Here is a 14,954-nt window from a genome sequence, read left to right as displayed (position 1 = left end):
CATTACATATGTAGTGAGTGGCCTTCTGCATTATTTTGAAAATACTTCCCTCAGCATTTTCATGTAGTTTATATTAAACTATCTTAAAGAAACAGTCCACCCTTTTTTGATTTTCACATATTTGCAGTATTTCCAAGCATTATTCAAGACACAAGTGATCACAGGACATGATTAAATAGCTGTTTTGCTCTCTGGTGAATTTTACATTAATTTGAAAGTACTTTATAAGTAAAGTTTATGATGTTTTGTTTGCCCTCCATAGACTTGCACTGCTACTAGGGGTGGGCATAGATTATTTTTTTTAATCTAGATTAATCTCACTGTAATTATGAAATTAATCTAGATTAATCTATATCAAAATGGCTCATTCAGAATAGGCACGCTAGCGAAATAATGCCGAAAAAAAACCTTGGGGTTTCTTAAGAAAGATGGCACATTAGATCAGAGCTCATCTCTTTTTTCCAAAATGCATCTCATCTTGAAAAAATGGTCATGTTGATACTTGGTGATGAAACAAATCACTGCAATATTTGTAAAGTGTGTCAAATATGTTAGGAAGCATTTACAGTTATAAGATACTGAAATTTCAGAATGAACAGCGCTATAAGTTGTATAGGCGAATAGACCCTACAGATAAATCTATCAAACAATTAGGCTATTTAAACAAAATGACCTCAACAATTCAGCATTTCTAATGGGCAGAGAGAGAGAGAGAGAGAGAGAGAGAGAGAGAGAGAGAGAGAGAATCTGCCACTGACTGTTATAAAGAGCGGTGGCTCTTTTAAGAGAGGGAGGAGCTCTGCGCACAGCAGCCCACAGCTCCAGGCTGGATTTCTAGAACCTACAGCACTGGCCTTTGGGGACCCGATAGTTGTTCTCAGAGTTAGAATTCTCGAGGAGTAACAACTTGAAATGAATTCAGTTTGCAAAAAAAAAAAACTCAAGCGCGGCAACCGCGAGGTTTATTATTACCGTCTGTTGTATCTCAATAGTCGCAAATGCGTGATCGCAACACAATTACACAAACATTCAGCGAGAGTAGATATTGACAGTTTCAGTTTGACAATCTTCAAAATGCATATCACACGGAATGTTTTGCAATTATGGCACAGGCAAGATTTCTGGAAGTTGTTCATGTGGTCCATGCAATGTTTATGTGTTCCATGCAATGCGTGAGGAAATGTAGGCTATGTCGGGCTGGTAGGCTACTCACACAATGTCTCCCTATGCTTCACCTCAAACAATAACGTCTCTTTAGTCTACCATTTATGAAAAAACACTCAAACAACACCTACCACGGCAGAGAGATTAATGTTTTCAGCATGCAAACCCTGTTCATATTTAGGTCTGCTGATAGCAACAGGTGGAGAGGAGAAGCGACTGGAGCGCAGTCTGAAAGCGTCGGTCAATCAAGCGCTATGGTGACGTGCATACCCAAACTCCAAACCCATATTTTGAGTATAGATTAACGTGCGATATTTTCTTTATCGCGCGATAAGAGTCTCACTTTGTCGCAGCACGTTAACGCCGATAACGGCCCACCACTAATTGCTACGCTTAATTTGGCTATACTGTTAAGCTATACTGTTAACTTAGGCAATGTAAATGCATAGATGAAAATTATATGCACATTCATGAATAATGCTGGGAAATGCTAATGCAAAACGAGGGTGCTAGCTTTTAAATGCAACTTATTTCATGTTTGTATGTGCTTCAGAGACTGAGATATTTAGGATTTAATAGGCTGAGGGCACCCTTTCCCAAAAAGGGCTTAGGCTAAAATGGGTTAATGAGTTCAGAAAGACAGATGCTGAGGCACTCAAGGTTGCAATTTTTTTACTTTTTTATTTGGCTACAATGCCTTTGCATTTTGAACCATATGGCCTTCTTCTTCAACCTTGAGTGCCTCAGATTTCCTCTACCCTGCACATGTTTGAGAGTCCCTACACTGATGAGCACCAAGCACTCCAAATTCCTTGTTTTCTAACCCCTCACACATGTTGCTCTCTTGACTTTCTAATCTCCTGCAGGACTGAGATCTTCTCTGGGAAGACGGTCAGTCACGATGACATCAGCTATGAGCAAGCCTGCATCCTCTATAACCTGGGTGAGTAGCACAAGTCTTCAGAAGAGTAAAAGTATGCACATCCCACCTCGCTGAGGCCAGGTGCAGGACAAAGGCGTAGACTATTTGACAATGGCAAGACAAAAAGTCTGCACACTGCAGCTCTGCTTTTAAGGTTTATTCAAGACATGGAACGTTTCGACCCAACAGGGTCTTCATCAGGCATGCCCATCACGTCAAGGCCGTCTGCACTATGAAAGCCTCTAGTATACGTTAGTTACAAAGCAATTATTCATTTTACATTTGTCATTATTTGACACTCAGATTTCATGTAAATTGGATTATCCAGGCTAGCACCCCAACCACAGTGAGAAAACAACCATGGGGACGGTGGGTCTGGGCCACCAGGCCAATAAAGCCCTGGTACAGCAGGGGTAGGGTCATTTATGGCGGTGAAAAAAGGGCTATTGGACCAGCCCTGCTGCACTTAAAGAGGTTACTGTGTTCCTGATGAACACACAAATACAAACGGCAGGTCTCAGTCAAAATGGGCCCATGTGACAAAAAGTCACCTTTCGTGACGGTAGTACAAGAAACCCTTGTATTAAAATAAATGTTCTCTTAAGTCTGACACATCTTACACACAAAGATGTGTCAGACTTAGGATAAGTGTTTGAACCTAGATATTGTGCCTGTTTTCAAGTGATAGTTAGTTACACAGGCTGTGCTTGGCTAAGAGCCCCTAGTAGCTGAGAGCTATAATCAATACTTAGGCCTACATGAAGCCCCATACTTTAGCTGAGACAGCATGCACGCTACAAGCAATGCTCAGGGCTACATGGGGCAGCCAGCATGCACTTCAGGCAGCAGGGGAACCATTGTGGCAAAGTGCACGTGATGCATCATATGGGCTTCTGTTCAGCAAGACAAGTCATAAATGAGCCATTTCCTATTGTTAACGTGTGTGTGTGTGTGTGTGTGTGTGTGTGTGTGTGTGTGTGTGTGTGTGTGTGCTCGTGTGTGTGTGTGCGCGTGTGTGCGTGTGCGTGCGTGTGTGTGTGCGTGCGTGTGTGTGTGTGTGTGTGTGTGTGTCTGTGTGTGTGTGTGTGTGTGTGTGTGTGTGTGTGTGTGTGTGTGTGTGTGTGTGTGTGTGTGTGTGTGTGTGTGTGTGTGTGTGTGTGTGTGTGTGTGTGTGTGTGTGTGTGTGATTGCAGGAGCTCTGCACTCTATGTTGGGAGCCATGGACAACAGGGTGTCTGAGGAGGTAGGCAGGACACTGTGGCCAGACGCAGAGCGACTTGATCTGATTTAAACTAGACTCGTATGCACAATTCTGCGCATGCAGTACATGTCTCCTGTCCATTGTGCCTTTTATATGTTCTTTGTTAGTCCTAGGGGATTTTTGGACCTTTTACTGTAGAGTTAATGTTTATCATGTATATTTGTCATGGTGTTTTGGTGTATCCCCCCCCTCCCTTCACCATAGATTCTACTGTCCTGTCAATGTATTTATGAATGTATTTAGGGCTCTAAATTAACACTCGCCAACCAGCCAAAATAAAGTTTGGCTGGTAGAAAATAAAACTTAGACCCATTGATGAGTGAGTGTGTGTTGGGCTATTTTGTGTGGTGTGGAAAAAAAGTTAATTTAAAGCCTTGTATGTATTTATTGACTTGTTTTAATTCATTAATTTAATTCCTCATTTCTCCCGTCCCTTCTCCTCGTCTGTTTTCCTCTTGGCAGGGCATGAAGGTGTCCTGTACGCATTTCCAGTGCTCTGCAGGGGCCTTCTCCTACCTGAGGGACCACTACAGCCATAACTACAGCGTAGACATGAGCCACCAGATCCTCAACCTCAACATCAACCTCATGCTGGTAAACGCACACACACACAACAGCAGCCCCAAACACTTGCACTGCTTTTTAAACATTTTTTTTACCTCCGTTGTGCTAATAATAATCTAAGTATCAGTGAAGACGCTCCATCATTTCCAATCAGGTCAGCACCTGCACCTGCACTTGTGTGATATGCGCACATTCTGTCCCTCGACACTGGTGTCATGGATAGAGATGCACAGGATCCAAGATCCGGTTCCGGATCCGGCAGGATAATAGGGTTTTTCACAGGATCCGGATCCGGCAGGATCTTAAACAGTGGATCCGGTATCCGGCATTTACCTAAAAATCAGGATCTGGTGCATCTCTAGCCTAGGTTTTTCAGTCAGTCTTTCACAACCCCAATTGCTGCATGGAGTGAAAGCCCTTTGGAAGCGGCCAGTGCGGCAGTGCGGCAGTGTGGCAGTGTGGCAGTAAGCCAATGAGTCTAAAAAAAAGTTTGAGCCAACGTAATAAAAAGGGCCCACGTGTGCGAGTAGGCTATGTGTTTCAACCTTTTCGTAGGATCCGGTATCCGGTTCCGGATCCGGCAGGATCTTACGCAGTGGATCTGGTATCCGGCAGGATCCTAAAAATCAGGATCCGGTGCATCTCTAGTCATGGATCAAACCAGTAACCCTTAATCAGGCTACCAGTCAAACCAGTAACCCTTAATCAGGCAGCAGGTCCGAGTCCCACTCCTGAATGGCCAGCCTCTGCTCTTACTGCTTTTTGCTCTGGCAATTTGTCATAGTGACGCATGCAGCATTGTGACCCACATTAGCTGTGTACGTACATAAAATGCAATTTTATGGCACCGCTTAGAATAGATTTGTCTTTGTGAACTCTGTACATAGTGGTGTCACCAAGAATATGCACATTATTCCACCAGTCTGCTTATGGCTAATGTGTAACCTGTTGTGGTCTCACTGTTTCTCTCTCTCTCTCTCTCTCTCTCTCTCTCTCTCTCTCTCTCTCTCTCTCTCTCTCTCTCCTCTCCTTCTCTCTCTCTCTCTCTCTCTCTCTTTTCTCTTCCTCTCTCTCTCTCTCTCTCTCTCTCTCTCTCTCTCTCTCGTTCTCTCTCGTTCTCTCTCTTTCTTTCTCTTTCTCTCTCTCTCTTTCTCTTTCTCTCTCTTTCTCTCTCTCTCTCTCTCTCTTTCTCTCTCTCTCTCTCTCTCTCTCTCTCTCTCTCTCTCTCTCTCTCTCTCTCTCTCTCTCTCTCTCTCTCTCTCTCTCTCTCTCAGGGTCAGGCCCAGGAATGTCTTCTGGAAAAGTCGATGCTGGATAACAGGAAAAGTTTCCTTGTGGCCAGAATCAGTGCCCAGGTACAGTACTATCAGTACTATGATCTTGTACTGTATGTACATTTGTAGTAGTTAAACCAAAGATTCTCTATTCTGCATTTAAACCGTCTCTGGTTAAACTGCCTAAAAAGTCTCAGACCACCAGCAATACTGCCACAAACCACCAGTGGGCCACGCACCACTGGTTGACAACCCCTGCTGTAGTGTTTTGATTTGGTAAGCCACAAGCAGAGACTCTAAGATTATATAGAGATAAACCAACTTAACAACTAAATGCACTGCTAGGGTGCCAAACGTGAACATGTTCCGGTCTGTATAAAGGGGAGTGTGGCGTCTCCTAGGCCTGAAATAAAAAGTTAGTTTTCCCCTCATACTGAAGCAACTATTGTGTTTTTAAAAAAATACATAGTATATTTTAGGGCTTTTTTGCCTTTATTTCTGACAGTACAGTGGAGGAGAGACAGAAAATGAGTGGGGAGAGAGAGGATTAGCGAATGACCCGGTGTGGGAATTGAACCCGGGTTGCCATCATAGTAACCCAGTGTCCTACCTTTAGGCCACGGCAGGCCTGCAACTATTGTGTTTTTGTCAAATTTGACACACCTTCTCCCCCGCCCCTCCATAATGTTGTTACAGAGAGAGTAGAGAGAGAGGTTCCATTGGCCCATTGTTTCCGGGTTCTATTATTGCAAGGGGGAGGTGGGGGAAATCCCCCTTTAGGCAGACCTAGGCAGACCTAAGGACAGTTCTATTCAATGGTAGGAGTATTATGACACGGCCCTTTAGGCAGACCGCAACCTGGTCATGTTAGGTGCCCATAGCAACCTATTACATTGGCATATCTCTATATACTTAAAGAATCTCTGGTAATGTTGTCATGCTAGGTGGTGGACTATTATAAGGAGGCGTGCCGGGCGCTGGACAACTCTGAGACGGCGTCCATGCTGGGCAAGATCCAGAAGGACTGGAAGAAACTGGTGCAGATGAAGATCTACTACTTTGCTGCTATAGCGCATGTGAGTTCCTCCTCCTACACAACTGGATTGTACTGCATGCAATAGACCCAGTTGGCACCTCTGTGGAGTATAACATGGTCAAAAAACCCTCCAGTCGAAAAAGCAGCACAAAAGTTCTCTCCTGCACTCCCTACATGTTGGAAGTGGAATGGTCTAATTCAAACTCCTCTCCTCTCCTCCTCTCTAAACCTAGCGCTGTTATGACTCGTGCAGGTTGCCAAACCAAATTCAGTATCTTTCCCCTGTTAGACTACTCCGCTGATGAACGAATTTTTCCCAAAACATCCATTTAAGGTCATTAAAACGAATTACTGTAGTGTCGGCAATGCCTGTTGGGGCCACAGAGAAGAGATGTGATGTGGGAGTGCTCCAAACAGCAGATTCAGAAGCCTCTTTCCCCTGTTCGACTGCGCTGATGAACCAATTGTTCCAAAGCATCCGTTTAAAGTCGTTAAAGTAATTAGTGTGGCTTTAACAATGCCTGTGGGAAGGCCTCCCTATACAGCAGGCCCATTGTTTTCATGTCCTTGCTGAACCCTCCATCCCTGCCCCCCCCACCCCCCTTTAAAGTGAAAGCCCATTGGGAAACTCCAACTCCCATTGTCGTTGTGACAGCACTGCACATCACACAAGTGAGCATGGCACACAACTAAATTGCATTTATGCCCCACCTGTGCAAGGCCCTCAATGGCGCCGCTAGGGAGCAGTGTAGCGGGATGGTATCATGCTCAGGGTACCTTAGTCATGGAGGACGATTGGGGAGAGCACTGGTTGATTACTCCCCCCACCAACCTGGCGGGTCGGGAGTCGAACCGGCAACCTTTGGGCTACAAGTCTGTCACCCTAACCGCTTACCCATGACTTCCCCTCCTCTGTCCACAGCTGCATATGGGCAAACAGGCAGAGGAACAGCAGAAGTATGGGGAGAGAGTAAGCACTGTTATACTACACTATTATATATGTTGTTATACATGTAAAAGTTTTATATTTTTTTATACAAGTGAAAGTTATACATGCAATACATGTAAACGTTTCATTTTTTACCTGATACTGTATGTTTTGACCATATAGCTTCCGTCTTCATCAGTGACCCTCTGATGAAGGCGGAAGCTATACCACTGACACATGTCAGGTAAAACATCAAACTTTTACCTGGCTGAAGTAAAAGAAAAACCTTAGTTTTACTCTAACAGTAAACATAATGAATGTCATACATCTGTTGTTGTTGTTGTTGTTGTTAAAAGCACTATTGCATACTAATTGGCTCTTAAAAGACTTCATATGTAACTTACTTCTACTTTTCTTTTACCTGCGTTTTGTTTTGTTCTGTCCAACAGTTGGCCTATTTGCAGAGCTCTCTGGATAAGCTCAGTGAAGCTATGAAGTTGGCCAAGGTATGCCATTGGAGATCCAGCAATTAACTAATAAGAAATTTTATGCAATATATAATAATGCATTACTGAAATAAACATGAAATATATATGTATAATTGAAATAAACATAAAATATATAATAATGTATAACTGAAATAAACATAAAATATATAGAAATGTATAACTGAAATAAACATGAAATATATAATGTGTATAATTGAAACATAAAATGATTTGCTCCCTGTAATGTACCAGGGCCAGCCAGACAGTGTACAGGAGGCCCTGAGGTTCTCCATGGACGTTATTGGAGGAAAGTAAGTGTGCATTTTGAGCATCACACACACACACACACACACACACACACACACACACACACACACACACACACACACACACACACACACACACACACACACACACACACACACACACACACACACACACACACACACACACACACACACACACACACACACACACACACACACACACACACACACACACACAGACACACAGACCTCTTTACTGTTGTCTTTGTTTTGTTTTATTTTCTGTATAGATTTAATTCAGCGAAGAAGGATAATGATTTCATCTACCATGAAACTGTCCCAGCTTTGGACACACTTCCATCAGTAAAAGGTAAGGAAGGAGAAACTAAAACCACTCACTCCTATTAAAGTCACTTGTTAACTAGAAATGCTCTCAGAGAGTGCAGACCTCCGCCATGTCAAAATTCACCCTGTCCCGCAATTGAATTTGCAGTCACTAGGGGCGTCTAGATTTATAGGCTAGTAATGCTGAAGAAAAAACTCTTCTTCTGGTTTGTGATCTGGATCACCACCAAAATTTGATCACTTGTACCTTTGGTCATTTCCAACAACTCCACAAAGTTTCATTCAAATCCGTTCACAAGTTTTTGAGTTATCCTGCTGACTGACTGACTGACAGACAGGCAGGCAGACAGACAGACAGGCAGGCTGGCAGGCAAACCAACGTGACCAAAAACATAACCTCCTTGGCGGAGGTAACTAGATTGATGACAGAGGGTTGATCGAGGCCATGTACTTGTTCCTCAATACAGTAAGCCTTGGAGAAGTAGCAGGTGTTTTACTGTTTATTACATTGAGGACAAAGCTGTTAGAGTCCACCTGTCTTGAACATAAACAAAGTCTGTTTACTCAGTCTGTTAGCAGTCTTAGCACTTCTTTCTCTCTCTTCTTGTAAATTGGAATTTATAATATAAATGTATTATTAAATTTAGGTAACGCTCTTATCCAAAGTGACTTGTGGTACAAACAAGGACCTAAAACATTATCCTTCGGCAACATTTGTAAACATACAATTCTTTTGTCAATATCTGGAAACGTATAATTCTTTGGCAATGTTTTTAAACATACAATCTTTTGGCAGTATTTGGAAACATGTAATTCTTTATATAACATATAAAACATATGATTTGACAGCATGTGGTCTTTTGCTCTCATCCAGGTGCCCCGCTGGTGAAGGCCCTTCCTGTGAACCCGACTGACCCCACGGTGACGGGTCCGGACATCTTCTGTAAGCTGGTGCCCATGGCCGCCCACGAGGCCTCCTCACTCTACAGGTCAGCAGCTTGCACATCCACGGCAGACACACTCTCCTCCTCCTCCTCCATGTTTGTTTAAACACACACACACGCACGCACGCACACAGGTGTCAGCAATTCACCATTATGTACTGTAGCAGAAGGGCTAAGACATTGCATTACATGACACTTAGCTGATGCTTTTAGCCCAAGCGACTTACAGTTATTTACAGGGTATTGATTACAGTCCCGGGAGCAATGTGGGGTCAGGTGCCTTGCTCAAGGACACTTCATCTAGAGGGAGAGGTGTAGTAAGAGGTAAGGGATGGCACTCGAAGTCGCAAGCCTCTGATCTTAAGACCACCCTAACCATTAGGCCACGGCTACCTAGTCAGGCATACAGTATAATTGTAGGTGTTGCAAACTTAGCCCTCTCGTTTACTATAATAGCCCTGATTTGTGGTCCAGCATACAGACTTTAACTGTCAAGACCTTTTTGCTTTCCAGGCTTCTTTTTCACCTAGACTCCAATCTAAACAGTGAAATACATGTCTTAGTGGTTATATCAATGCATTGTACAGTAGAATAGCAATGTATGGAATATGGAAGTAACCTTGACGCATCGATTACATACTAGTAGAAATATGAAGACTCTTATATTGAAGACTCTTTATTTCAGTATAGTGACCTTTTCTCCCTCCGTTTTCCTCTTTTTTTAGCGAGGAGAAGGCCAAGCTACTGAGGGAAACCATGGCAAAGATCGACGACAAGAACGAGACGCTGGAGTGAGTAGTCACATCATAACTGGCTCTACGTGTTTGCTAGCCTGATTATCATCTACTTTCAAATCTCTTTGAGACTTGGTCTGACCAAGAGCATAACGATTAACATTTCCTAAAAAAGGCATGGTTGACCCGCCTCCCTTAGTTTGCTAATGGTTGTTTATTTCCAGACGAAGTGGGAGTAGTTCCCGTTTTTTCGGGAGTGCAGAAAATATATTTGTATTGCTCTTGACCTGACTAGGCAACGCTGAAGGTGTTGCGTCACTAGGAGGGCACAGCCTGGCTACGTGTTTGCTGCATTTGCCTATGCTAATGAATTGTATTAAAATGTATTGACGTGTATTAGAATGTACTCCAAGGTGCCACTCTATTCAGCTAAACCAAAGCATCTTGAGGCATTTGCAATGGTCAATTTCTCCTACAGACAACCATATTTCCTGGTTAGAATTAACAGTGTTTGTATTGGGCGTCTCTGATTGCCCGTTCCTACCAGGGAAGGAATCTGCTCTCCTGTTGTAAAATTGACAATTGAAAATGCTTCAAATCCATTGAACTGGGCTGCATCCATAGACTCTGTACAGTACTGTCATTTGCCTAGATGCCCCCATACTCAAATAGCGGCCCGCGGGACTATTTTTGGCCCTCGAATAATTTTAAAAAAAAAAAAAAAACAAAAAAAAAAAATTTTTTTTTTTTTTTGGTCCGATCGCGCTGCCGGCTCTTATTTTGAAATCGCGCCACAGACGCTAGGAAGATGCGTGCCGTGTCTCCGCCCCCTCAATCAGTTTATCCCTGCAGGCTCCAAACAGAAGTGACTATGAGGGTGGCAGAGGCTGTTGTGAGGTAGACTACAGAAGGGAAGGACGGTAGAACTTGTAAATACATTATTTACAAAGTTCTCTTTGCCTCGTTTTTGAAAGTAATGGTCCACATTTCATTGCATACAGTGTGTTAGGACTTCGAATTGGTTTAGCACTAGCTGTAGCTAGTTGCTAACACAAATTAAGGCAAATTGTGTTTGAGCTCTGCTGGCAGCTAACTAGGGGTAGCCTACTTAAAAACGAATTGCTTAATAAACTTTTCACACTTTTAAACAGTCCCCAAATAGTTCGTTTGGAAAGCTAAGCCCCTCATAAGATTTCAAACAAAGTTATGAGCAACTTGATTATTTATTATTGGCTGTTGCATTTAATCAACATTGCATCAATTTGCCATTTTCTTGTTGGCAAAACCTGGTGTCCTCCTATCTATGTGTCCTCTTTGTTGGGTCCATTATTGCATCTGATTCTCATTATGCATGTGAGAGCTGCATAAACAAAGTCATAATAAGCAACATTTGTTTGAAAAGTGTTATCTTCAGGCTTATTGGTTTTCTCACTAAGAAATAAATGTTTATGAATGTAGTCTGCAAATATAGGCTAATCTTATGTCATTTAAAAAAAAATACTGAAGGGTGGGTGGCAATGACAGCAAGGCAGGCACCTCACCCCACAGTGCTCCAGAAAAATGCAGGCCCTTTATGAGAGAAATGTTCTCCCATCCTGTCACTGGAAACTAAATATCTGCTGTGGGTGTGAGTGCGTGTGTTTTGTGATTACAAAGGCCTTATCATTTATTTTTTTTTTAAATATTTTTTTTGGTGGGGGTCGTGTCGTGTCAGCCCGGCCCGGCCCTTTATAGGGAGGAATTTTGAAAAACTGGCCCTCTGGGACTTTTAATTGAGTACCCCTGGCCTAGATGCTGAGAGGGTAGTAGATTGTTTGCCTATGCTAAGATACCTAACTGGTCTCTAGGGCATCAACCTTCGCTGCTTCTATGCCTATGCTAATATGCCTAACTGAATGCCGGACAAATCTCCTCTCATCACATTTGCAATAGCAGACAAAATTCCGCTCACGAAGTCATCAAGGGGGACATTTCTCCGCTCTTGGGTTTTCTGTTAGATTAGTGTCAAACCGTGAAAACTCATCCTAAAACCTAACCTGTCAGTGAAGAAAGCGCAAGTCAGCAGAATTTTGTTCGCCTTTTTTAAATTTGATGAGCGGAGATTTGTCCGGGTGGAGATTGATCCGTATACCTGCCTAACTGGCCTGTGGCCTCTGTCCTTTCAGCAAAGTTAGAGTGAGGAGTCCGCACAGTTAAAATCCTTTCTTGTTTGTTATTTTATTACATGGCAGTATAGGATGACGTTTCGGCTGTTGTGTTCAGTCAAAACGTCATCCTATCCTGCCATGGAATAAAATAACAAAGAAAAAAGTGCGGATACCTCACTTTAAATTACAGACAGCCTTTTTCCTGCAACTTTTCCTGGGATGTGCACAATCTTGACCTTCATCTCTGCCTTCTGTGCTTGTCTCTGCAGGCAGTTCATGGACTCTTTGAGCCTGGATCCAGACGCCATAGACAACATGGACATGTACAGCACCATCCCCCCCGTCGTCATGGAGAAGTGTGCAGCTCTGAGCGTGCGGCCAGACACCGTCAAGAGCCTGATTCAGTCCATGCAGGGTGAGCCCTCTGCTCTGGCCGACTTCACTCTCCTTTGTCCTCCTCTCTCTCTCTGCTTCTTTTCTTCCTCAGCCCATACTCTGTGCTAATGCGTGATCTAAAGATCAGATGATTTGAAATCGGTAAAAACACAACAAAATCATTGGTATGTATATCTTTATGGCGACTATCGGCTCTGCACTAACTCTCTTCTCTTCTCTTCTCTTCTCTTCTCTTCTCTTCTCTTCTCTTCTCTTCTCTTCTCTTCTCTTCTCTTCTCTTCTCTTCTCTTCTCTTCTCTTCTCTTCTCTTCTCTTCTCCTCCCAGCCCTGTCGGGTGTGTTTACGGATGTGGAGGCGTCTCTGCGTGAGATTCGTGACGTCTTGGATAAGGACGAGGCGGCCGACAGGAGTCTGCAAGAGGCAGCTGGGAAGCAGGTGACCACGTCTGGGCCTCACTGCAGTTCAGTTTAGTTTAGTTCATTAGCATACTTTACAAGACCGTTCCAGTACCACAGTTTGCTACGAAGCTAATTTGCATCTGTCAAAACGTAATCCAGCCATGAAATAAAGAAACAGCAAAAAGAATTTTAAGTGTCTCCTCCTCACTCCGAAAATTTTATGTGGAGGATTCTGACCATTTAATCCAGAGGTGGGGAACCTTTTTCATTCGAGGGGCCACTTCAAATTCCTCCAAAGGTCGTAAAAGTCCTCCGAGGGTCGTGCTATGAACACAAACCAGGATTTCCCCCTGCACTTTAGGTCTATATTGAAGACGGACACCTTTTCAACAGACCCCACCTTCTCCAGGTCCCCTGAATATAACTTAATTGTGTTGCAAATGTAATTTCTAAGATTGCTTTACAAAATAAATAATATTTTATGTGAACCTGCATGACATAAAAATAATATCGGGGGCGGCATTGTTAGAGTAGGGAGAACTGTCAGTACAATCTTCCCTAGTCCCTGTGACAGGCCTCCGCACTCCAAGCAGTTTTTATTAAAGGACTGTCCCTGATTACACTTATCTCTCAACCGCTAGGGGGGGTTGGGGACACACACATCCCGGTTGAGATTTGTTTACGCACACACACACACACACGCAAACACACAGGCCTTGGCCCGCTATCTAAAAGATGTACTTTGTTGTGGTTATCTCAAGGACGCATTCCTTCGTTCTGGTGCAGAGAGTCTTTGCACAGTCCAGTAATCGCACAGTCCAGTTGTTACCAAGGCATAATGTTTGCTCTACTATAGGATAACATGTAAAATACAGTTCCAACAGGCATAAACCGGCCTCAAGGGCCGCAAACGGCCCTCGATACATGGGTTCCCCACCCCTGATTTAATCCGTCTCTCCTTCCCTTCCCCTCCCCAGGCGGTGCCCCCGGTGCCAGCGAGCCTGGTGGAGCTGCGTCGCGACCTGGAGAAGTACGTGGAGTACCAGGAGAAGGCCAGCTTCACCAACACCGAGCTGCACCGCGCCATGAACCTGCACATCAGCCAGCTGCGGCTGCTGGGGGGGCCGCTGGACAGCCTGAAGGACGCACTACCCAGACCAGAGCTCAGCGAAGGTATGTGTGTGTGTGAGTGTGTATTGTGTGTGTGTGTGTGTGTGTGTGTGTGTGTGTGTGTGTGTGTGTGTGTGTGTGTGTGTGTGTGTGTGTGTGTGTGTGTGTGTGTGTGTGTGTGTATTGTGTATTGTACAGTGTGTGTGTGTGTGTGTGTGTATTGTACTGTGTGTGTGTGTGTGTGTGTGTGTGTGTGTGTGTGTGTGTATTGTACATTGTGTATGTGTGTGTGTGTGTGTGTGTGTGTGAATTGTGTATTGTACATTGCGTGTATGTGTGTGTATTTCTGAAACTGCCCAGACCCCAGCTCAGCGAAGGTGTATGTGTGTGTGATTTGAGTGTGTGTGTGTATACTGTATATTGTGTATTATATATATGTGTGTGTGTGGTGATTTGTGGGAATTTATTCATATCATCTTCCTGACGTTTATGTTTAAGTGTTGGTCACTCTGATGATGTTATTATGTCTGCAGGAGGAGATAAGTGCCACACACTCTCAAGTTAAATAAACAGTTTTTAATGTGACAAACTTAAAACTGTTTATTTAACTTGAGAGTGTGCGGCACTTCTCTCCTCCTGCAATTGTATTTTCTGGTTGCCAGCACCTCTGTTTCTGGTGTGCGTTTTGCACCTCCACTCATCGATGTTATTATGTCTGTCATCATAATGGTCTCCTTACTGTTGGACGTGGTGTGTCCCAATGATGTGATGTGACGTGGTGTATGCCATGTGCTGTGTCCCCAGAGGACGAGGCGGCTCTGGCGGGCGTGAAGAGGATGCTGGGTAAGGTGCAGGAGATGCGAGAGCAGCGCGGCTCGCTGGAGAAGCAGCTCCGGGACCTCATCCAGCAGGATGACATCACGAGCGCACTCGTCACCACCGAACGCAGCGACATGAAGGTGGGGGTGGGGCTGTGT

The 14,954-nt window shown here is 43.9% G+C and overlaps 1 protein-coding gene across 1 annotated transcript in view; it reads left to right on the top strand.

The window, feature by feature from the left end:
- Positions 1-14,954, top strand: part of ptpn23a (protein tyrosine phosphatase, non-receptor type 23, a) — a 29,059-nt gene that overhangs the window by 2,131 nt on the left and 11,974 nt on the right. Inside the window, exons 4-18 of the mRNA XM_063198650.1 lie at positions 2,031-2,107; positions 3,280-3,329; positions 3,810-3,941; positions 5,186-5,266; positions 6,130-6,261; positions 7,144-7,191; positions 7,599-7,655; positions 7,890-7,948; positions 8,194-8,273; positions 9,123-9,237; positions 9,918-9,983; positions 12,343-12,488; positions 12,795-12,904; positions 13,845-14,040; positions 14,782-14,936. Coding sequence (XP_063054720.1) covers positions 2,031-2,107; positions 3,280-3,329; positions 3,810-3,941; positions 5,186-5,266; positions 6,130-6,261; positions 7,144-7,191; positions 7,599-7,655; positions 7,890-7,948; positions 8,194-8,273; positions 9,123-9,237; positions 9,918-9,983; positions 12,343-12,488; positions 12,795-12,904; positions 13,845-14,040; positions 14,782-14,936 — 1,504 coding nt within the window. The remainder of the gene's footprint in view (positions 1-2,030; positions 2,108-3,279; positions 3,330-3,809; positions 3,942-5,185; positions 5,267-6,129; positions 6,262-7,143; positions 7,192-7,598; positions 7,656-7,889; positions 7,949-8,193; positions 8,274-9,122; positions 9,238-9,917; positions 9,984-12,342; positions 12,489-12,794; positions 12,905-13,844; positions 14,041-14,781; positions 14,937-14,954) is intronic.

Source organism: Engraulis encrasicolus, chromosome 5, assembly GCF_034702125.1.
Source record: "Engraulis encrasicolus isolate BLACKSEA-1 chromosome 5, IST_EnEncr_1.0, whole genome shotgun sequence".
NCBI classification, from domain to species: Eukaryota; Metazoa; Chordata; class Actinopteri; order Clupeiformes; family Engraulidae; genus Engraulis; species Engraulis encrasicolus.
Note: the sequence above shows the minus strand (reverse complement) of the source record. Positions and strands in the feature narration are given on the sequence as shown.